The 24,817-nt window shown below is 43.1% G+C and overlaps 1 protein-coding gene across 1 annotated transcript in view; it reads right to left on the bottom strand.

The window, feature by feature from the left end:
- Positions 1–13,304: 13,304 nt before the first annotated feature.
- MIB1 (mindbomb E3 ubiquitin protein ligase 1) overlaps positions 13,305–24,817 on the bottom strand; it is a 262,296-nt gene continuing 250,783 nt past the window's right edge. Inside the window, 2 exon segments of the mRNA XM_030213434.1 lie at positions 13,305–17,574; positions 19,775–19,875. Of these exon segments, the coding sequence (XP_030069294.1) occupies positions 17,434–17,574; positions 19,775–19,875 (242 nt within the window). The 3' untranslated portion in view covers positions 13,305–17,433.

Below are 24,817 nucleotides of genomic sequence, written 5' to 3'. Positions count from 1 at the left end.
TGATGGAAGAGGAGGGAGCCACCTCCCTCCTCCAACTGCAGGTAGGGGGGGTGGGGAAGGGCTGCTATACCACCAGGTGGAGGTGGGGGATTTACCTGCAGCCCACTGGGCCACCAGGGACATCAGTGGGATGCTGTGGGGGGGGGGGGGTTAGGGGGGCTGGAGACCTACTGGATCTCCAGCCCCCCCAAACCTGTGTCAGGGAGGTCAGGGGGACCTCCAGCCCCTGTTGCAGGGGGGTCAGGGTTCCTGCTTGGGCTGTTGCATTGGGGGGATTGGGGGCCAGCTAGCATGCAAATGCATGCTGGACAGGGCTCACTATTCCTCCCCAATGGTCTGCAAACCCTAAAACCAGCTCTGAGCTGGTGTAGGGATTACCGTGGCCAGCGCACCAATCTTTGGCACGCTGGTCGCTGATCATTGTAGATGAATAGGTTTAATATGTATTTGCATGCTACTTGTGCTAACAGCCCTGTTTTGCATGCATTTGCATGCTAGTTGCATTCAGAGCCCGTGCTCAGGGGCTCTGATCATGGGGCGGTAGCAAACGCAGGTGCTAGAATGGCACTAACAGCCTCTAGTGCCCGTGTTTACTTCTGATCATCAGCCCACTAGTTCTCAGGCCACGGCACTAACCAATAGGCTACTGCTCCACTCCAACAGCAGGTAAAGACCTGCATGGGCCATCCAGTCTGCCCAACATGTCAGTCAAAACTACACCCATCACTCTGTGCAGGTTACACTCCTTCATGTTTGAACACCGGCATCACAACCAGATCAGTTGGCAATTTATTTCTTGCCTATCACATATAGGCAGTTGCATATAACGCTACAATATCACCACCCTGCCAATAGTCTGAAAAGTGTTTTATTATTTTTATTATTATGGCCTCTGCATAGTCACATTCATTATCTATATTGAGTAAACCGACAATCTAACTTTATTGCTAATTAACAACATTTTACATGTCTATCCATGTTTATCTACTCCTACCTTAGCTAAGATAATATTCAAGCAATATTTTGCCCTCATGTGCAACTTTCTTTAAATTAGTCCCCTTATTTTCTTATTCCTGAATATTTTTACTGTGGTAATTGTCTGTTGCTTATGTTTGACTTAGTCTTGCTGCACACCACCTTGAGTGAATTCCTTCAAAAAGGCGGCAAATAAATCCTAATCAATAAATTTCAACCTTGAGGTTTTCCCCTTCCCCACAGATATACATAACACATATGCTATAAATGTGATATAAAATATGTTTACTTGATCATGACCTGACTTTGCCATTTTTGGAACAAATCATAGAAGTCTGCTTGGCACTGGCTTCCTATTCAGTGGGACTTACATTTTGTGCTTACTTCACTTATGAAGTCTCCCTTTGAACCTTTTGGAAGTTGTTTCTCTTAAGTGTCTAACTTGGAAAGTATTCTTCCTAGCAGCACTTACTTTCAGCCTATACGCAAATTTCATCATTACAAGATTGCTTCCTGTGTAGCATGATATGTAGAATGAGTTTAATTGTCAGTTATTGATTTTGCTGGATCAGATACAAATGTATATATATAGCTGCAAATACTTTACTTTCACCCCCCACCCTGGAAACTACTGATAACAAAAACTAGCTGGGTAGATACCTAAGTCCATCAACATAGCTCCAAAGAACAAAAATCTGAAGATGGACAGTAATCACAGAGACAGTGAAACTCCACCTATTCTCAGATAATGACTCAGACTGAAAAGCCCATCTATCTATCTAATCAGACAAAAGAAGCCCACTTACTCTCAGACAAAGACTCTTGTAATCAGTGGCATTCCTGGGGGGGGGAGGGGGGGGGGTCAGTGGGTGCGGTCTGCCCTGGGTGCACGCCGCTGGGGAGGTGCCGCGCGCGCCTGTCCTTTCTTCGTTCCATGCTCCCTCTGTCCCGGAACAGGTTACTTCCTGTTCCGGGGCAGAGGGAGCATGCAACGAAGGAAGGACAGGCGCGCGTGGCACCCCCTCAGCGGCGTGCACCCGGGGGTGTCCTTTTGCCAGGGGGGGGTCGCGCTGCATCCGGGGGGGGGCGCTGCACCGGCGATCCGCCCTGGGTGTCAGCCCCCCTAGGAACGCCACTGCTTGTAATCCTGTCAGATGCCTTATGGATGTGTATATCACAGCAGATGTCCAGACAGAAAGTCTTATGATGTCATTAAACATGTGACCAGTTACCGTGCCCCATCTCAAAACCAGATGAAGCCAGTTCTCAGACACCCCACCTGACTTCAGCCTAAGGCCCAGCAAGAAAATATAAAAAGCCTGGAAAATGCCCAGCTCTCTCTCTTGGGATCTGGTTCTCTTCGCTCTGCCTCCTGCCTCTCTGCTGGACTTCACACATACCCTGATAAGTCTTTCTCCAGGCTCCAACGAAAACTCTGCAACAAAAGACTTCTGTTTCAGCAAGGATCTCCTTCATCACTCCACTCAGCAGCCTCTATCGAAGTGAGTTACCATTATCCAACACAATTTATAATTCAGACCTTTTAATCTTGAAAAGCACATTTCCCTTGTGAAAGATTCTTAAAAACTGCCTCTCTCTTGTAACATTATTACATTACCTGTATAGTAAATAAACATTTTAAAGTTAAATATATGGTCTTTATGTTCTGAGCACATGTCCTTAAACCTTGCAGTGCAGGTTAATGTAATTCAACAAATATTTATTTATTTATTTATTGCATTTGTATCCCACATTATCCCACCTCTTTGCAGGCTCAACATGGCTTACAATTCATCATGGATACTGGAAATAAGAAGAGAATATACATTTGGTTTTATAGAGGGTTTTGGTTACATGGTTGTGAAATACATGATAGTGTTAAAGCAGAAGACATTATAAGACATTTTTGGAGATAATTAGAGATTGTTACATATTACATGTGTTGATCTTTGTGGTATATCTTGTCAAAGAGATAAGTCTTCAGTAGTTTACGGAAATTGGTCAGTTCATTGATCGTTTTCAGGTTACGTGGCAGCGTGTTCCAGAGTTGCGTGCTCAAGTAGGAAAAGGTAGATCCATGCATTACTTTATATTTTAGACCTTTACAGTTGGGAGGATGAAGGTTAAGGAATGTGCGAGAAGAGTTTTTTGCATTCCTGGATGGTAGTTCTATTAGGTCTGACATGTAAACAGGGGCCTCGCCGTGGATGATTTTATGTACTAGGGTACATACCTTGAATGTGATGCGTTCTTTAAGTGGGAGCCAGTGTAATTTTTCTCGTAGGGGTTTCGCACTTTCATATTTTGATTATTATAGTATTTATTTCCCCCTTTTCTTACATATTCTTATTCTTATCATATTACCTTATATGTAATTGGTGGAGAATATATATATTATCTAACATTTGGACATATCCCAAATCCTCACAAGAAAGCCCTCATACTCTAGACTGTAAACAAACTCTTGCTTACTATATGAAACTAACTACATTTTTTAGAAAATCTACTCAACTTTTCATCTCTTTCTGACCTAATAGACCTGGTATCCCAGTTGCAAAAAGGAAATAGCATGCACGGCAGTAGCCCGGTGGTAGTTCCAGATTGCCATTCGGCAACAACCCTTTAAGTAAAAGGGCACCTAAGTTCTGAGCTCTGGGAGAGCAGATCCATCCTAGCACCGTTGGACGGTCATCAACCTGTGTGTCTTATTAAATCCTGCTGTCTACAGAAAATATCTGTTACAGGTGAGCAACATTGCTTTTTGTGCATGTATATTGAAACTGTTCCCTATTTCACTTATAATTTTACATAAGTCCCTTTCTTAAATGTAAACCCTTATGATCCAAAATTATCATTTTGATTTTCTTCCTTAAAATGGAAAGGTTCCTAATCTAGTATCTCAATTCATTTTGAAATAAAGACAATCCAGCCAGCAGTGGCGTAGCCAAGGGTGGGCTTGGGTGGACTTTGGGCTTAGGTCCACCCAGTAGCAGCACAGTTATGATGTGGCTGGCAGGGATTCCCAAGTCCCACCAGCTGAAAACTCCCAACAACTGTCCCTCCTGCATACCTTGTAAATAGCAGATCTTCGCCTGCAGCGAGCAGCAGCTGATACATACTACTCACACCGGCCCCACAGCCTTCCCTCTGACGTATTCCTGCCTATGCGGAAATAGGAAGTTGTGTCAGTGGGAAGGCTGTGGGGCCAACATGAGCAGTGTGTATTAGTTGCTGCTCACTGCCAGTGAAAATCTGCTATTTAAAAGGTATGCGGGACAAAGGGGATGTTTTGAGAGACCATATAGCATGCAGGTGAGAGAAGGAGAGAGGAAATCACCTGTGGGATGGGGTGGGATTCTTTGGCCCACCCATCTTGGGCCCAGGCCCACTCAAAATTGGGTGTCTGGCTACGCCCTTGCCAGCCAGTATTCAAAGGCACTTATCTGGTTAGTAGGTCCTACTAATTCGCACATGGGATATTCAGTGGAACTAACCAGATAGTGCCACACAATATTTCTTCTGACCACTTCAGCACTATCCAGTCAATGGCAGGGTGGGCCATGGGTGGAGCTTAGATAGAGACGGAGGTTATCCGGTTAGTGGTGATAGACTGCTAATCGGATAGCTAACTAGATAAAAGTTAGGACAGCAACAAAACTAACCACCGCTAACGGGATTGCACTGGTGGATATGATAGAGGTCCTCAAAATCCTGAGTGGAGTAGAATGGGTAATCGTTAATCGATTGTTTACTCTTTCAAAACACACAAAGACCAGGGGACACTCCATGAAGTTACATAGCAATACTTTTTAAATCAATAGGAGAAAATATTTTTTCACTCAACAAATAGTAAAGCTCTGGAACTCGTTGCCAGATGATGTGGTAACAGCAGTTAGCATCTGGTTTAAAAAAAAAAAGGTTTGGACAAGTTCCTGGAAGAAAAATCTATAATCTACCATTAAGACAGACATGGGGGAATCCACTATTTATCCCTAGGATCGATAGTATGAAATGTTGCTAATATTTTGGGATTCTGTCAGGTACTTGTGACCTGGATTGGCTACTGTTGGAAGTAGGATACTGGGCTAGAGGGACTATTGGTCTGACCTAGTATGGCTATTCTTATGTTCTTGGATATTTATTTATTTATTCATTCTAAAAATGTATACACCGCCTATCACTTAGGAGGTTTACAAAAAGACCATCCAGCTTATAATCGAAAGTGATCGCTGGCCATCTTCCGACACAAATTGGGAGATGGCCGGCGATTTCTTAAAAGTGGCGAAATCGGTATAATCGAAAGCGGCATTTTTGACAGCATCGCCGCTTTCCCATCGCTTTGCTGGCGAAAGTTCAAGGGGACGTGTCGGTAGATTAGCGAAGGCGGGATATGGGCGAGCATGGGCGTGGCTACCAGATGGCCGGCTTTCGCCGATAATGGAAAAAAAAGCGGCATTAAGCAGTATTTCGCCGGCTTTACTTGGTCCTTTTATTTCCATGACCAAGCCTCAAAAAGGTGCCCCATACTCCCCCAGTGGTCACCAATCCCCTTCCAAACTAAAAACCTTTTTTGCCAGCCTGTATGCCAGCCTCAAATGCCGTACCCACCTCCATGACAGCAGAATGTGTTGTATCCTCCGACAGCCTTTCCCTGGTTGAGATGTGGCTCTCGGGTGAGTGGGACACCTTTTCTGTTGGGTGCCCTGCAGAGTCACATTAGCAATGCACTGTGGTGGGTGTAGGGTACTGGGCTCTACTCCCATGGTGCTTTTCCCCCCTGCTAACTGGGTCAGAGTGTGCCCTGTTTTGTTTCCTGTTGTAGTCCATGCGGTAGTGGCCATTTTTGTAAGCTAGTTTTAGTTCCCTTTCCCGTGTTACCCACGTTAGAGAACGTAGTTCTTACCTTGAATGGTGCTGAAAGAGGGCATTGTACACCATTGTGCCAGCTCTGACCTACTGCTAATCTTAGTACCAGGGGACTCTTTGCCAGTGGGGCACAACCTCTGATCTGCAGTTAACTGTGAGTAAACATGGTTATTTCAAGAAAGGACTTTTTCAGAGAGATTAGTCTTCAGGTGTGAACTGGTGTGCCAAAGTTATACAGCAGCAATAAGTCCTAGAGGCTGTATGCAGGTCCCTGGAGCAATTTTAGTGGGTGCAGTACATTTGTGGGTAGTGGGTTTGGGGGGCTCAGCTCCCAAAGTAAAAGAGCTATGCACATGGGAGCTTTTCTGAAGTCCACCGCAGTGACCCCTAGGGTGGCTGGTTGGTGTCCTGGCATTTCAGGGGGCCAGTGCACTAAAAATGCTGGCTCCTCCCAGGGCCAAATGCCTTGAATTTGGCCAGGGTTTGAGATGGCCGACATAACTTTCCATTATCGCTGAAAAACAAACCCGGACAATCTCAAACCCGGTGAACTCCACGGCATTTGGCCGGGCTAAACCGTATTATCGAAAAAAAAAGATGGCCGGCCATCTTTTTTGATAATACGGTTCCGGCCAGCTGTAGCGCTGCCGCCAACACAGATCGCCGGCGATCTATTTGGCTGGCGACGTTCGATTATGCCCCTCTATATATAATAAAACATACATTACAAATTAAAAACAGTGACTAAACATAATACCCATTACAGGTCAACATCATATAGAAAGTACTGCTCTTCACTTTGAGAAAATCATAACTGATCATTCCTATCTGAATGCATCCACAAATAGCTGTGTCTTTAACAGTTTTTTTTTTAAAATGTACTACATTGCTTCATAGACAAATTTGCCCAGGGAGAGCATTCTGCAGTTGTACACCAGCAACAGAAAATATACAGTGCTGGCATTGAATAACTGGTGGTGTTTTTAACCACGGTGGGCAGTATTTAAAAAAATCGCTGACCACCATATGCTGAATATTGGCCACAACATGAATTAAACCCCTGGAAATTTTGTAGGAATCCCTATGTTGACCTTATTTTGCATCTAAAGTTGTAAATGTGAATGACATTGGCTATTTTTTGTGTGTATGTGAAAGTATAGATGGATTCCATTAACGTGCAAGCCTTATTACTCAGTTTGATCTCCTCTGTCTCTCTCTTCATTAAACTCCTCAGCTGAGAAAGTTCTATGCAACACATATTTGCCCCACATCATGTCATCATAGGTTCTCAGGATTCTGAGCACTATCTACTACTTTTAATGGTTTTTAACTGAAGGTAAAGGTAAACAGTGCATTGGAACTTTGCCCTAATCAATAGCAGTAACGTTCATGCCACATGGGAGCCAGAGAATAGAGTACAGGTGCTTACTGCAGTCAGCAAATAATCCATTTATAAATGGTCCAACCTGGGACAGGGGACACAGGAAGGTCAGGACCGCCCACATCCATGTAATCATCATTACCCCTGTTCTTTCTGTTTGTACTATAGCTGTAAATTGTCTGGATGTGAGCTCTTGCTATCATGATACCAAAGTGTGTGGCTGCCACCTTGTGGAATAAAATATATATTTATTTTTACAAATGAACCATCTGTGCAACTGAATTTTTGTTCAAAGAGGGTCGAAAATGGTCAAACACGATCAAGCTGCTTAACATACTACCTGACATTTAAAGCATCATAAAGAAAGATGCTTTAAAGGACTTACGTAACTTAGCTTTATAGAAGAGTCCATTATCTGTAGCAGGTGTTCTCCGAGGACAGCAGGCATATATTCTCACATATGGGTGACAGTATCCACAGAGCCCGGTACAGACACTGCCAAGTGCATTATCATTTTAAATCTTTGAGGCAGTGTCCCCACTGCATATATGTGGGTACCTTCCCACCTGATGCTTGAGTGCAAGACCAGCAGTACAGTATTAAAACATAGAAGACAACTCTAAGGAGAGGCGGGAGGGATGTGAGAATATATGCCTGTTGTCCTCAGAGACCACCTGCTACAGGTAAGTAACTTAACTTTCTCCTAGGAGAAGCAAGCATAATATTCTCACATATGGGACTCACTGGCTACCAGGCTCACAATATAAATGAATTTTGCAACTTAGTTGATAGTGAGCCTGGGGAGAAAAAGGGCCAGAGGGTGGAGTTGACTTTTAAGTAGTAAAAAGATTCTGCAGGACTGCTTGTCTAAACCAGCTATCCCACCTAAAATGTCGCTTAAGACAGTAGTGAGCAGTGAATGTATGGATAGAAGACCACGTAGCTGCTTTGCAAATATCTTCAATGGAGGCAGAGTGGAAATGGGCTACTGAAGCCACCAAGGTTCTTACATTGTGAGCAGTGACCTGGCTATAAAGGGTCAGCCCAGCCTGAGTACACATGTAGGAGATACAGTCAACCAAGTAGATATAGTATGTTTGGTGATGGGTATCTCTAATCTGTTACGGTCAAAGGATACAAAAAGCTGAGAGGACTTCCTATGAGGTTTTCTACATGCCAGATAACACACTAGAGCATGTTTGCAGTCTCAGGTATGCGGTGCTGCTTCTCCAGGATGAAAGTGTGACTTAGGGAATAAGACAGGTAAGTACAATGGACTGTTTGAGGTGGAACTCTGATAACCACTTTAGGGTGAAATTAGGAGTGGGTTCAGAGTACAATCCTGTCATGGTAGAACTTGGTGTAAGGTGGGTCTGCCATGAGGGCTTGAAGTTCATTTATTCTTCTGGCAGATGTAACAGCTATTAAGAATACTACTTTGTGAGGAACTCCAGAGAACAGGAACAAAGTGGTTCAAAAGGAGGTTTCATGAGAGCTATGAGGATGATATTGAGATCCCAAACCACAGGTGGTGGTTTGATAGGAGAACTGGTGTGAAATAAACTTTTTATGAATCTTACTATCGGGATGAACAGAAACTGGTTTATTATCAGCTCTGAAGTGAAATGCACTAATGGCACTCAAATGTACTCTGGCTGAGTTATTTTTAAGGCCAGAATCTGAAAGGTGGAGAAGATACTTCATAAGGATAGGAAGAAAGCATGTAAGAGGATCAAGTGCTTTGGCTGCAGGTTAAGACATTGCAACCTGGATGTCTGTGCGAATGAGTATTACCTAATTGAGAATGCAGTCTTGAGCATTCCAGACTGTCCACAATTCCAGGATTTTGATATGATGTTGTTTCTCCTGTGGGAACCAAGAACCCTGGGTGTGGAGACCTTCAAGGTGAGCACCCCAATCTACCATGGAAGCATCAGTGGTGAGGGCCTTGTGATGTGGTGGGGGCTGAAATGGAAGACCCTGGGTGATATTCCCAGACATCATCCACCACTGTAGAGAGTGGCATAACTGTGGAGTGACTCAAATTTGAGCTGAGAACAATCCCATGACTTGGGACCACTGACAGGAGAATGTTCACTCAGGAATTTGGAAGTGGAGTTGAGCAAACAGTGTTACATGCACTATTGAAGCCATGTAACTGGGTAGGCGGAGCATCTGACGAGCAGATACTGGGGTGCATAGGAGCCAACTTTTCAGAATTATTGGAAGTGCTAAGCCCAATGGAAATAACCCCTTCCTGGACATATAGAAGGAATTTTCTCACAGCGTCGGCTCCTATGCTGGGGTGGATTTGAACACCTGAGTGACAAGAATCAATATGTTCTTTGCTCTTGGTTGAGGAAGGAAGACCTGGCCCTGAGTAGTATCAAGAACTGCCCCTATGAACTCTAAGGTCTGAACTGATTGAAGATGTGATTTGGGGTAATGGATCACAAACCAGGGGAGTTCTAGGAGCCTTATGGTGGGCCAAATGGAAGTGTGTGCTGACTCCCGGGAGTCTGCCTTGATTTACTAGTCATCCAGATAAGGGAAGACATGGATGCCCCACGTGTGAAGTGTAGCAGCTACCACTATCAGACACTTCATGAAGACCAGTGGAGTTGAAGCCAGGCCAAATTGTAAGACCTTGTATTGATAGTGGAGAGGCTCTCTATGAGAAATAAGTTGGAGAGGACAGCAGTCACTGCAGCATGGACACTTCCCATGCATCGAGGACATCGGGTGTTGGCAGAGTGCCTGGAGGGAGAACAATGGTGATGCTTCCTAGGTTTTTTACACTGTAGGTTCTTTGATGCACACAGCACTGACAAAGAGATGTAGAGTCCTTATGCTGCCACAGTACTGAGTCTGATATTGGATTCTGTCGATGTTGTATTGGTGTACCTGAAGTCGATGCTGATGCGGGTTTCACATTGGAGTGCCAAATCCCATGCCATACTCGATGCAGATGCCAACGTTGATGCAAACCCCAAATGTTTTTCACATTGTGGGCTTTAAGGGTTCTTGTTTGCATGCCAACAAGAGGCTATACTGTATGTCCTGGTGCTCTGGAGCCAAACATTGAACACACCAGTCAGGGCCGCCAAGGGGTGGGGGGGGAGGGGGAGGGGGCAAAATTCCCCGGGCCACCAAGGAGGGCCTGGAACCAGTCTGTCGCCCTCTCCTGCTCCCAGGCTGCTAGCGTCGCAGTCCCGTTTCCACCTGCCTACCCTCAGCTCCCTTCTGTCTGGCGTCTGACCGCCTGCATTTAAATAAAATCTCTAAAGCAGCAGCACAGCGCCTTCTCTGTGAAAGCGGCAGATCGCCTCGGGTGGGCCTTCCCTCACGGTGTCCCTCCTCTGATGTAACTTCCTATTTCCGCGAGGGCTGGACATAGTGAGGGAAGGCCCACCTGAGGCGATCTGCCACTCTCGCAGAGAAGGCGCTGCACTGCTACTTTAGAGATTTTTTAAAATTATTATTTAAATGAAGGGGGTTGAATGGCAGGCAGAAGGGAGCAGAGGATAGGTAGGTGGAGAGTGGAGACTGGGAACTGCAGCGCTGGCGGCCTGGGAGCAGGAGAGGGAGGTGACAGCAGTTGCGATTGAGGGGTGGAGGGAGCAATCCTTGGGGGTGGGGGGGGGGGGTGCAGCCTTGCCCCGGGCCGGCTCAGTCTCTCGGCAGCCCTGACACCATTTATGAGGGTCTGAGCCTGAAATAGTCCTATTACATCAAGTACACTCTTAAAGCCACTCGGCACCCTTGTTGATATGGACGGGAAAAAAAGCCAACGCAAGGTTAAAAGGCTCTATGGCCCGGGAAGCTCGAGTGGTTGCATACCTGAAAAAAGAGGATGCTTCCTGGGCAAAAGATAGGCTCAGAGGCCCCAAAGGCCGAAATTGAAAAAAATGAAAAATAATTGAAAAAGCCCAAGTAAACTTAACAAATTAATATTTCAAAAAGAAGACTATGAAGAAAAAATATCCCAAAAAAGGGAAGACACCCAAAAGCAAAAGTTTGATGCGTTGAGGAGAGATTTTCAAAAACCTCTCTGCTCGGTGGAAAACAATAGACTGCTAGTCCCTCACTTGAGCATCAGATGGGAAGGTACCTGTGCAAGCGCGGTGGGGGCACTGCCTCAAAGATTTAAAGTGACAGTGCACTTGGTAGCATCTGCACTGGGCTCCATGGATGATGTCACCCATATGTGAGAATATTATGCCTGCTTGTCCTGGCAGAATAAAAGATTACCAAAAGATTGTTATATTTACAGGCAGGATTTTATAATCAAAGTCCAATAGTCTTCAGTGTAGTCGAAACTCACCCTAATACCCCATATTTACACAGTCTAACCCTTGAGTCCTTAAAGTACAGTAGTGTATATGATCAATTTTGGAACAATTTTAAAATATAAATATGAATACAAATGTATAAAGAGAAAGTAATCATTTAAATGTTGGTTTTTTTTTAACTCATATCTAACTACTAATAGTTTTCTTTCATTGTCTTTCCATTTTTTCTCCATCTCTCTCCATTCATCTCTCACACATTTCACCTCATTTCTCCACTTCTATCTTCCACTTATGACACAGAAACATAGATAACAGAAAATTAAAAACCATTGCTCCACCTAGTTGTGCCTGCCTAATGTGCTCCAGGGCCAGTGCTGGATATGAAGGGACCCAGGGCAAAAACTGGGGAGGATGCCCCAAAGCCTTCATCTTCAAGCAAGCTTGGGACCATCTGTCAAACGACCTCAGGACAATTGCCCTGGTTGCCCACCCTAATGCCAGTCCTGTTGTGATGTTATAGGTTCTATTAATCATCAGGAATGTGGTAGTCCCACAAGTCTAAATCTCTGGCAATAACACCTTTGTTAGAGAGGATATTTCTCTTTTTATTAGAAGAAATTACCACCTTGAAGTTTGACTTGCAACTCAGTAATGTGGTAAAATCTTGTTACTTTCAGCTTCATAAAATTCATCAACTGAAACCATTTCTCACCAAATCTAATCTGGTGAAGGTTGTATATGTATTAGTTACCAGTAGGTTAGACTACTGTAACTCACTTTGGTCTCCTTTTTATTAAGGTGCACTAATGAACCTAGCCTGCTGCTCCTGCTAGCTGGCCGTCGTCAGTGACTGCACACAGTCCTCCAATGCCTCCATGTGTTCTTCCACTTTCTCCACTTGGGCTCCAATCTAACATTTTATTTATTTGCTGCACTTGTATCCCACATTTTCCCACCTATTTGCAGGCTCAATGTCCAACAAACCTTTATGCACATCTTCCCGCACAGAAAGCATCTCTGATTTCATCTCCCGAAACCAGCGCACAACTCTCCTGCTTTATCATATTCTCCTCCCTACAACCCGAGATCGCCATCAGCTCCTTATCATCTCTTTCCGCCTGATCCTGCATCATATTTAGACAGGCCTGCCTCCGCTTTGCGCCCCTCAGACCGCCGACTATCCTCACCATCTACGAGGTATTTAAACTTTTCTAATCTCTTCTGCATAGACATAGCACCACTAGGCACCAAAGCCCTGTCAAAGTGCAACTGGGGGATATGGTATTAAAGCTCTAACTTTCCACTGCCCAGACAGAACTCAGATCTCAGGCTTCCATTCTCAGGTGGTAACATCACTTCTTCCAGATTTAGGTGATTCTTAGTAAGGACTAGGAAAATTTTCCCTAGCCTGGTATAGCACTAATGTTTCCTTTTTTTAATTTATAGACTATCTATAAAAAACTGTATAGGGCACTGCTTTAGCACAATTAAAGCAACTGTTATTTATGGGGAAATGCTATGGTCTTTTATTCCCTCTGCCTCTTATCCACCTTTCAGGTTCACTGTTAAAAGAAAATCCCAGAGATCAGTATTTTAGGGTCATAGGTCGGGGGTATGTATGCACTACAGTTAGGTTCTTGTAGGATACCTAAGTACAATTTGTAAACATCAACTATCAATAAACACCAAGTTAAACAATTACACAACATACTTCAATATGCTAGAATACAAAAAAAAAAGTTATCAAAATCTATTTTAAGACAAATTTTATGAAGACAGTATTTTATTTAGAAAAATCAATCTCTATGCTCATATGCTTGGCAAAGAGTGCTGCGATTAAATGCTGCAGCCCAATCAAAATCAGAAACAATAATTAATACATGTAAACCACTATAAATGCCATCATTTGGATTCTAATCTTGATACCATATTAAGTAAAACAGTCTTAAATAATCTTAAATTTTGCTGGTTAACAAGACTAAAAATTAATAATCATGGAATACATGTGGACAGCTTCTTAACATAAAAAAAATCCATTGTCTTTCTGGCTTCTACAGAAGGAAACAGACAATTATACTAAATGTACATTGTTTATTATGAAGCACCAATTGACAGTGACTGACAAAACACTTCAATAACTTTATTTTTCAAACGTTATTAATTTTTTATCACCCCCCCTCCAATATGAATAAGGGCTCATTTACTAACTTGTGTTTTGTGCAAAACCTGTGTGTAAACTCTTGAGGGCATTCCCAGAATTTGGGGGAGGCAACCCTAGAGTTAACAAAGTGCAATGGTCATTACAGTCAATTAATGCATGTCTGATAACGGGAATGCAGTTATGGAGGCATAACTGTGCCATAAGAGCTGCTTGGGGGTATTCACAGGATTTGTGGGAGGCAACCCTAGAGTTAACACAGTACAACAGTCATTACAGTCAATTAATGCATGTCTGATAATGGGAATGCAGTTATGGAGGAATAACTGTGCCATAATAGCTGCATTAGCAATTACCTGCTGTAACAACTCCATGTTAAATGCAAAGCGCAGTCCTTGTCTGTTCATGCCCCAAACAAGAATTTCCACCATTAAGGGCTCCTTTTACAAAGCAGTGCTATCGATTAGCGTGCGCTGAATGTGAAGAAGCTCATGGAATGAACTGGGCACTGCTAATCGGTAGCACCGCTTTGTAAAAGGAGCCCTAATGGATTTAGTGTGCACTAAAGGTTAGCATGCGCTAAATGATAAGATGCCCATTATATCATTTAGCCTTGCTAAATCTGTAAGTGCACCTTAGTAAAAAAAAAAAAAAAAACCTCTAAGAGTTTAACATGGCAACATACTATTAGTGTGAGTTTAAAAGCTGCATTAAACACCTAACACCTCTTAGTAAATAGGCCCCATAATGCCTATCACTACCTGTTATATTTGTGAGAGAGTTTAGAGAGTATATGTAAAAGGTAGTGTTATAGACTTTGCACAGCAGATTAAATTGTGATATTCATGTTTTATGAAAAATAAATTTTATTTGTTCTGCAAATGAACTTTTATTCTTCTGCAAAAGGTCACGCATTTCCAAAGATGAGGGACAAAACATTCTGGAATCGGACACCTTGGTCAGCTAAATATTTATTTCAAACAGAGTCCCTGTTAATGGCTCTGAAAGGAGAAGTGAACAATAAAAATGATTCTTAAATATACTCTAAAAGAAAAGTGGAGATGTTTAAGTAGTACAATTAAGATCCCTAAAGAAAGGGGGCAAAATCGTCCATAATCAATGTTGCTAAAAAATGTAATACTAAACCCAACAAAAATCCAGCGTGTGCTCTGGATAGGGCTTTAATGGGTGTTTAAAAACTGTAAATTACGGAGTTTATTTTCAAGCTAATTAATGGTTATTTAAGAGTACAAAATAACCCTGTGCTTATAGGTGTTTGTGGGATGCAGGTATATTGCTTTATTTCTTTTCCAGTAGAATCACATACATTTCTGCAAATGTGGAATCATTAGCATGGAAAAGGTATACAACAGACTGATGCAATTAATGGAGGCAAGGGGAAGAGCAAAACACTAAAATGTGGTGGGTTTCCAGTATTTATCCAATAAACTCTTACTGGGGGTGATTTATCACTGTTTACAGGCTAAGACCTAAAACCAGAAATCCTAAGTCTGAACTACTGTTGAAACTCATATAGAGGTCATCCTCACGTATAAGTCGTATCCCTAACTTTCTCCTCAAGTACTGAAAAATGTGATGACTTGCATACAAGTTGCATTAAGGAGGGGCCAGCATAATCTCCCCCTTTCTTTCCCCATGAACCCACTTGTCCCCCATACCTCTTCTGACACTCCAAGAGTATAGTGCATGCATGGAACCTTCCTGAACAGGCCTGGACTCAAGCATGTTGCTGTGTTCCACCCTTGCCCCGACAGGAAAAGCATGAGGAGAGTTCCCATGATGTATTACCTGATGGGGAGAAGGTGGGATATGGCAACATATTTGTGTGCAGGCCTGTACACAAAGTCCCCGTGCTAGCAAACAAGGGCTTTGACGCATTGGAAGAGGTATGGGGGTTAGCAGCTGCATGGGGAAGGGTGGGGGAGAAGATGCTGACAGATGCTGCCCAAGGGGCTAGGGGAGGGCACTGGAGATGAGATGCTGGACCCTGGGAGGGGGGACTAAAAAATGGTGGAGGAGCTGGATCCAGTGTGAGAGGAGAAGGAAGGGAAATGCTGGACCCAAGGATAGATTCGCCTACAGGTCACCTCCCTGACTTTTGACTTTTAAATTGGTCAGAAATTCTGCAACCTATATGCGAGTATCTATGGTATTGCCTTTTATTAGGCAGGATCACTTAATAATCATCACCTAGAACTGCAGAGAAAGCAACTCAGATAATAAGGCAATGACAGCCCTCAACATTTGATTTGAAATAAGGAAAAAACACCATGTTTAGAGAGAGGACTACAAAACCATGCTATTTATACACATGGAAAAAATTTTTTCTTTTTTTAAATAAAGTGAACCTAAAAGCTATTCTATGCTGATACACTGTTGGTAACAACTCATGATAAGGAATTAAACAGCAGTTTTTTGTCTTTAAATTAAACATGAAAAATGTGTACAAATAAATGATAATAGGCATCCATAAGCCTCCCACTGAAATTTACTTTATTAGGGAAGCTTTTAAGATACAAAAGGGCAGATTTTAGATAGGTCATGAAGAGGAATTTAGACATCCAGGTTGGGATGTGGAAAATTCCCAAAGTATTCTACAATCCCTTCCCCAATACATCTGATAGCCAATCCCCCCATTATGAAAAACCTTTCCTCTCATACCACCCTCCACCCATTCTCCCTCCCCTGGCAGAAAGAGCACTCATTCTGCAATCCACCTAACCTGGTTCCTACAAGTGTACAATGTTCCCTAGTGTCTAATAGAAGCAACCTCACACCTGCTCCAAGGTAAAATGGCTGTTATCCCATGGTACTATCACTAAGGGTCAGACTGCCAAATAAAGGCAGAGACAGCAGGGAAAATCATAACCTAGTAGGAGCCAAAGTAGGAGAATTGAAGGGCAGGGATGTCCGCCTAAAGCCCTGTGAGTGGGGGGATGGGTGTCTTTCTGCCAGGAGAGACGTTGGGTGCAAGGTTTTACATGCATTGGGAGACCAGACGCATGGGAAGTTGGGGGGGGGGGGGGGGAGGGACAGGAGAGAACTGGGAATGGGCCTAGTGTCAGCCTTTACAATTGTCCCTTCATGAAGGACTTATTTGTGCCTTGAAACATGTGTAAATGCCAACATCCACATATTTTGGTCATCAACATGGATTATCCTTGGAAGATGGGGAATACACATCTATATCTTAAGTCTCCTTGAAAACTAAATGTGTGCATCACCATGTGTAAATAGCCCCCCTTTTCTAAAATGGCATTTACACACGAATGCTAATCTCCATGTGTAAATGCTTCTAAAATAACCACTAAAATGTGATAGAAGCTCCTTCTATAATAGGGGAAAACTCAACTATGTACAGACAAGTGCTCTTTATGTGTAAGAGACAAACTTCAGAGCAGGTAAAGATCTACATTACAAAACTTTGCAAACTAAAGCAAATACAAAAATGACAGCATTTTACAGAAAAAAAACAGCTTCAGCTTATTTTAGCAATCCTGGACTGTAAAATTAGAATTTGTTATTAAATACTGCTTTTGGGGGCTCAAGTCTTTAAGCAACGAAAATGTAGTACATGTGCAACATTGGAGATGCTTTCATCAGACCCCCCCCCCCCCCCCCCCAAAAAAAAAAAAAAAAAAAAAAATTAAAGCAGTTAATTGCCTTTAAAGCTTACAGGGATCTGATGATCAAACTAGCACTAAGTTTGTTAAGTTCACAAAATACAAAGTAATTCTGATTTAGTACAACAGGATCCTTCGTTCTATGCCTTTGCGGCATATAGGGCATTCACTCATTCGGTCTCCACAGAGCTGACAAGTTCCATGACCGCAAAGGAAGATCATATTCTTCAGGCGATCTAAACATACAGGGCACATTGTCTGTAGAAAAGAATAAGATAATTGTAAAGGGTCAAAAAAAGTTAAATGTAAAGCATGTCAACACCTCAATTTTGAAATACAGTAATAATTCAGATTTTCATACCACTTCTTGAGATAGAAACAGAGGAAAAAAAATAATGCCCTGAAGCATCACTATAGAACCACCTCTGTCTGCTGATTTTATAATCAAATATGAATCAATTTTTAGTTGTCTTACAAGCTTGAAATTCTTGGCTAGTCATATTCACAAAGTGCTTCCGGGAATATGTGCTTCTACCTGGACAATCTCACGGATCACTATGAGGGGCATAATTGAACGGGGCGCCCAAGTTTTCCTGAGGGCGTCCTCGCAGGACTGCCCCGTGAAGGGGCGGGGAAACCGCTATTATCAAAGCAAGATGGGCGTCCATCTTTCATTTTGATAATACGGTCGGGGACGCCCAAAACTCAACATTTAGGTCGACCTTAGAGATGGTCGTCCCCAGTTTTTGGCGATAATGGAAACCGAGGACGCCCATCTCAAAAACGACTAAATCCAACCCATTTGGTCATGGGAGGAGCCAGCATTCATAGTGCACTGGTCCCCCTCACATGCCAGGACACCAACCGGGCACCCTAGAGTGCACTGCAGTGGACTTCACAAATTGCTTACAGGTGCATAGCTCCCTTATCTTGGGTGCTGAGCCCCCCAACCCCCTCCCCCCAAAACCTACTTCCCACAACTGCACACCACTACCATAGGGCTAAGGGGTGAAGGGGGGCATCTACATGCGGGTACAGTGGGTTTCGGGTGGGTTTTGAAGTGCTCCCATTTACCACCACAAGTGTAACAGGTGGGGGGGATGGGCCTGGGTCCGCCTGCCTGTGCACTGCGGTAAAAAATACCCCTAAAACTGCTCCAGGGACCTGCATACTGCTGTCATGGAGTTGGGTATGATGACATTTGAGGCTGGCATAGAGGCTGGCAAAAAAAATCTTAAAATGTTTTTTTTTTTAGGGTGGGAGGGGGTTGGTGACCACTGGGGGAGTAAGGGGAGGTCATCCCCGATTCCCTCCAGTGGTCATCTGGTCAGTTCGGGCACCTTTTTGAGGCTTGGTTGTGAAAAAAAATGGACCAAGTCAACTTGACCAAATGCTCGTCAGGGACACCCTTCTTTTTTCCATTATCGGCCGAGGACACCCATCTCTTAAGCACGCCCCAGTTCCACCCTCGCTATGCATCCGACACGTCCCCGTGAACTTTGGTCGTCCCCGTGACGGACTGCAGTTCAGGGTAAACCGGCTTTCGATTATGTTGATTTGGGCGACCCTGAGAGGAGGACGCCCATCTCCTTATCTGTGTCGAAGATGGGCGCCCTTCTCTTTCGAAAATGCCCTTGATAGTTTCCAACACAGTGAGCCATGCTCAGTACTATATAAAAAATAACCCATTTTTTGAAAATAACTGATGCTTTACAGGATATTACTGCTTCGGACCTTTTGGTTACTATGGACTTGGAGGCACTATCCTATATAATAATTCTCACCACCAACGTTCTAATGTGTCTGCCTGTGTCCGTGGCTCCTTCGGAGTTGCTGAGCTAGGCTCCGTAGCCAGGCTGACGTCACTCACAGCAGGGGGAGGAGTAGGGAAACACGTGGAGCAAGTGGCAGGGAGCGGCGCATCAAACAACGACCCTCCTCTCCCCTGCCTCCCTGCAGCCACCCATGTCCAACGACCCTGCTCTCTCACCTGCCCCTCCTTCATCCACCCAGGTTGTGTAACCAATTCTTTGGGGCAGGCAAGAAAGATCCCCGGTCCTGCGTGCCCGCTGCTGGTGCTGACACTACCCCGCTGCCAGATCGCTGTTCAAAATGGCCACCGATACTTACAAGGGCGGCATCCAAGACTTCAGCAGAAGTCTTGCGAGTCCGCCATTGGAGCTCCATTTCTTATAATTTTTTTTTGTTTTTGTGGTTCCTACTCATTGGAGCTTTATTTTAGTAAGGGAAATATTTTGTTTAGGGTTAAAATTCTAGTGATGTCATCACAAGATAGCTTACTACATTAACTGAGAAAATTCATGACTCAATCACACCACATTTATCTTTACATCACCAACAATAACTCATGAGAAATGAATCCTGAAACGTTTCGTTACAGGACAAAGTCTTAGTCACCTTCCTTTATTTATATGCTCACTAGTAGAGAGATCTTTACCTGCTCCTTGATGTCCTGTAACTGCTGCTGTAGCTTCTGTACATCTGCATTGACATTGGTATTGTCTTTGTCCTTTTGTAAACCCGGAATGTTTCCACTTGCTAGAATGCAAGACAGTAAACATTTTACAAGACAAAAATGGTGCTCTGTTGTCTGTGCAGGGTCTAAATGGCTAAAATTAAGCAGACAGAAGCTGCAAATCAAAAGCAGTCACATAAACAAGAAATTCCCATTATTTATCAGGGAGATTTACTACCAGAAATCTGGAGATAAAAACAAACAAAAAAAGAACAAGCGGACATATCAAAACATTCAAGGTGTCATTAAAATACAGTTCCACATAGTGTGAATATGAAGTCCTAAACAAAGCAACCTACCTGTTAATTTCCTTTACTTGAGTCTTGCCAGTCCATTCCAGATGACTGGATTAAGCTGGCAAAGATCCAAACTATTTCCCTACAAAGCCAGTGCAGCTAGGAATCTAGAAAGTGGGTGTCTTATAGCCAGAAATGACTCTCAGAGAACTTTGATCTAGCCTGACAAGCAATGCCAGAAGGAGGAAGTACTTTGACATCATAGGTGCCTTTAAAAGGACTTCTCTTTCTTCCTGATTGAACGCGAAGAGGACAATGCTAATTGGTTAAGATTGTTTACCCATACCTTACCCTGGTACAATGAAACTACAAAGTAGTGAATTTAAAACAAATTGGAGAAAATATTTCTTCACTCAATGTGTAATTAAACTCAGGAATTCATTGCCAGAGAATGTAGTAAAAGCAATTAGCTTAGCATCCTGTTTCCAACAGTGGCCAATCCAGGTCACAAATACCTGGCAATATCCCAATACAGTAAAAGAGATTTCATGTTGCTTATAAGCAATGGATTTTCCAAGTCCATCCTAATAATGGCTTACGGACTTTTCGTTTAAGAAATTATCCAAACCTTTTTTAAACACTGCGAAGCAAACTGCTTTTACCACATTCTCTGGCAACAAATTCCAGAATGTAATTACACGTTAGTAGCTTCATTGCAGGTCCCCTAGTCCTAGTACTTTTGGAATGAATAAACAAGCAATTCATGTCTACCTGTTCCACCCCACTCGGTATTTTATAGACCTCTATCATATCTCCCCTCCGCAGTCTCTTCTCCAAGCTGAACAGCCCTAACCGCTTCAGCCTTTCCTCATATGGAATCCCCTGGCATGGGATATAACACACTAATTTGGACTGCTATGGGTAATGGCAATACGAAATATCAAATAAAAACCATAACTAGGATATCATTATACCAAGCTATAATCTATTCTGGAAGAACAGGGTAGGAAGAAAAGGAGGATGAGTGATGTTATCAGTTAAAGATAATATTAAAGCAACAGAATTGCAGGATTTATGGGGTAAGGAAGCAAAGGGTTAATCTGGAAAGAGGGAATGGAAATTCTAGGTTTGTTAGTGTTATATACAGGCCTCTTCCACAGACAGAAATGGACAGAGATTTGATTAAAGACTTACACAATAAAGCTATGAAAAGCAAAGTTATACTTCTGAGCAATGTTGGTGGGGTTGTGCTATATATGACTCATTTGTACATATATGGTGGGGGTGTCCCAAAGTGCAGGTTTATTGGACAACTAGTACAACAGGCCCGTTTCTGACAGAAATGAAATGGGCGCTAGCAAGGTTTTCCTCGGAGTATGTATGTTTGAGAGAGAGTGTTTGTGTGAAAGTGTGTGTGAGAGATGGAGTGTGTGGGTGAGTGAGAGAATGAGTGAGAGAGAGACAGAGTGTGTGTGTGTGTATTTGTGTCAGAGAGAGAGAGAGAGAGAGAGAGAGTGTGAGACAGAGTGTATGTGTGTGTGAGAGAGAGAGTGTATGTGAGAGACAGAGTGTGTGTGTGTATGTGTGGGGCTCCGAGTTCCATGACCCCCTCCTTCCCTCCCTCCCCCTTCCGTCCAAGGTGCAGGCCCTCCCTCCCTCCCTCTCCTCCGAGTTTTTGGCCCCCCCTCACTCTCCTCCCCAGCGTGTTCCATGCCCCCATTTCCTCGGAGTGTGTATGTTTGAGAGAGAGTGTGGGTGAGAGATGGAGTGTGTATGTGAGAGAGAGAGAGACAGAGTGTGTGTGTCAGAGAGAGAGAGAGTGTGTGAGAGACAGTGTGTGTGAGAGTATATGTGAGAGACAGAGAGTGAGTGTGTGTGTATGAGAAAGTGAAGCCTTCAAGCCTTGAAGCATTTGTGCGCTCTGTAAGGCTCCATCTCCTCAACTGACGACACGTAGTTCCGGAACGTTGCAGGAATGCTTCCTTTCTCGGCTTCAGAATGTTGGAGGTGCGTTTTATTATATAGGAGATGGTTGCCCAGCTCACAGAGAATGTGCTTAACATCTCTCTTCCATTGACAATTCATACTTTATAATGGCCAGCCAAGTGGTTTGGAGGATGATTCCCAATGTTTGGTGGCTTCCGTAGTTATGGCAGCATGGATCAGCACTGTATAGGCATGGAAGCAGAAGGATCTTCCTTCACTGGATCATCTTCTGATTAAGCTGGACTTCCTGTATCTGATGTCTAAGTTAATGTCCATCAAAAAAGATGCTGTGGGCCTCTTTCAGACAGTGTGGCGACCTTACCGTCTGTCAAGAGGGCTCACTTGAGTAGGATTTGAGTGGGACTGGTTGGGTCTGCTGTTTCTGTTGATTGACCCTTTTCAGGTTTTTGGTTAATTTGCACTGGCACCTATAGGTCCCTGATTGGGATGTTTGGCAGTTCCACGAAAAATAAAGATATGTGTGTATGTGTGTGTGTGTGTGGGGGGGGGGGGGGGGGAGTGGGATGAGAGTTGTTATTGTTTAATGTGGGGGAGTTGCATGTCAGTTCACTGTTGGCATTCTGCCCGTGTATTGTGTTCCCTTCACATAAGTAAAAAACAAAAAAAAAAGGCAAATTTATACTAAAAGCTGATTTTAATTGTTACATGTTAATTGTGACATACCTATGGTAAGACCATCTAAAAGTAGAGACACCGTTGATTCTCTACAGGGAGAACTGTTCTAACAGTTGGTAATGGAACTCACGAGGAATGAGACCACACTGGACCTGGTGCTTACAAATGGTGAGAGCATTTCTGATGTTAAATTGGGCGAGAATCTGATATCCAGTGATCACTGGATAGTGTGATTCAATATTAAGAAACATTCAAAGAAGGTCCATACAAAAGTGAAGGTTCCAGACTCCAAAAAAAGCTAATTATTTCAAAATCGAGGAATACCTCAAAGGAGATGATAGCTGGATGGGAACATCTGAGTAGAAAAGCAGTGGGTAAAGTTGAAAGTAGCTAGTTTAGGGGTAACAGACATTTTGTTAGAAAAGTAAATAAAAGTAAAAAAAGAAGACTGCTTTGGTTCTCAAAAGCAGTAACTGAAAAGTTAAGGAAAAAGATGTCAGCTTTTATAAAACCACAAGACATTGCAGAAACAGAAAGACAGGCAACAAATTCCAGGAAAGCTAAGAGTTAATGACAAAGTAGCCAGGAAAGCAAAGAAAAATGGCCAATATAGTAACATAGAAAGACAAGACTTTTTTTTTAAGTTATTACAAGAGGAAGTGTAAAAGTGCATTGTAAGACTCAAGGGTGGAGGAGAGGTATATGTAGAACCTGATAAGGATAAGACAGAATTGCTTAATATGTCTATAATATGTCTCTTCTGTTTTCACAGATGAAGGACCGGGATTAGGACTGCAAAATACAAACATGAAAAGGAGTGTGATAGACCTTGCATGATCTTCAGAAGACTGTGTTTGTGAGGAGTTAGCTAAACTAAAGACGCACAAAGCAATGGGGCTGGACAGGACATATCCAAAGGTACTGAAGGAACTTAGCGGACCTCTGTCAGCAACTATACCTAATTTTTTAAGTGCTTCTCTAAGAAGTGGTTCCTGCGGACTGGAAAAAGGCAGATGGTCCCTCTCCACAGAAGAGAAAGTAAGGAGGTTGGGAACCATAAGCTGGTTAGTCTCACATCTATAGTATGTACTGTAAATGAATGGAAATGCTTCTAAACCAGAGAATAGTGAGTTTTCTGGAATCAAATGAATTAGAGGCCCCAAGCCAGCATGGTTTTACTAGACATATCTGATTAATTTCTGTGACTGGGTGATCAAACAGTTAGATCAAGGGGGAGCACTAGATGTGGTATATACAGATTTTAGCAAATTTGACACATTTCCAACATAGATGACTTAAAAACAAACCCTAAAGTGACTGGGTTAGGAACTGGTTGAGTGGAAAGCAACAAAGGGTAGCAGCAAATGGAGTTCATTTTAAGGAAACATTGCCAGAGGTATGCAGCAAAAATCAGTTCTTGCTCTGGTTCTTTAACATTTTTGTAAGTAATATTGTGGAAGGTCTGTCTAAGATTTGTCTCTTTGCACATGATACCAAGATACGCAATAGGGTAGATACCCATGATGGTGTGGATAACATAAGGAAGGGTACAGTGAAGCTTGAAGAATGGTCAAGAATTTGACAACTAAGATTAAATGCTAAAAAATACAGGGTCATACATTTGGGCTGCAAAACCCAAAGGGAAAAGTACAGTATAAGGCATGAAGTAAGTCTGAAAGAAGAGCGGGACCTGAGGGTGATTGTATCTGATGATCTTAAGGTGGCCAAATAGGTAGAAAAGGCAATGAGAAAAGCCAGAAGGATGCTTGGGTGCAGAGAGAGAGGAAAGGCCAGCAGGAAAAAGTAAGTGATAGTGCCTTTGTATAAGGTTCTACCGAGTCTTTATTTAGAGTACCTTCAAAGGATATAACCAGATGGAGTTGGTACAGGGAGCAGCTACTAAAATGGAAGTGGTCTATCACAAAGTGTACAGGGACAGTCTTAAAGATCTTATATTTAAATCATGTTTATTAAAATCATTGCAAGAACAAAGTTAAAATAAAGAGAGGAAAGCACAAATATTATCCCAAACGAAAGGACCCACCTCCATCCACTCTCCACCCCCAACCATCCCCATACCCCCAAACACACATAGATTCCCACACTT

This window comes from Microcaecilia unicolor, chromosome 1 (genome assembly GCF_901765095.1).
Source record: "Microcaecilia unicolor chromosome 1, aMicUni1.1, whole genome shotgun sequence".
Classification (NCBI taxonomy): Eukaryota; Metazoa; Chordata; class Amphibia; order Gymnophiona; family Siphonopidae; genus Microcaecilia; species Microcaecilia unicolor.
This window is presented reverse-complemented; position numbering and strand designations above follow the sequence as displayed.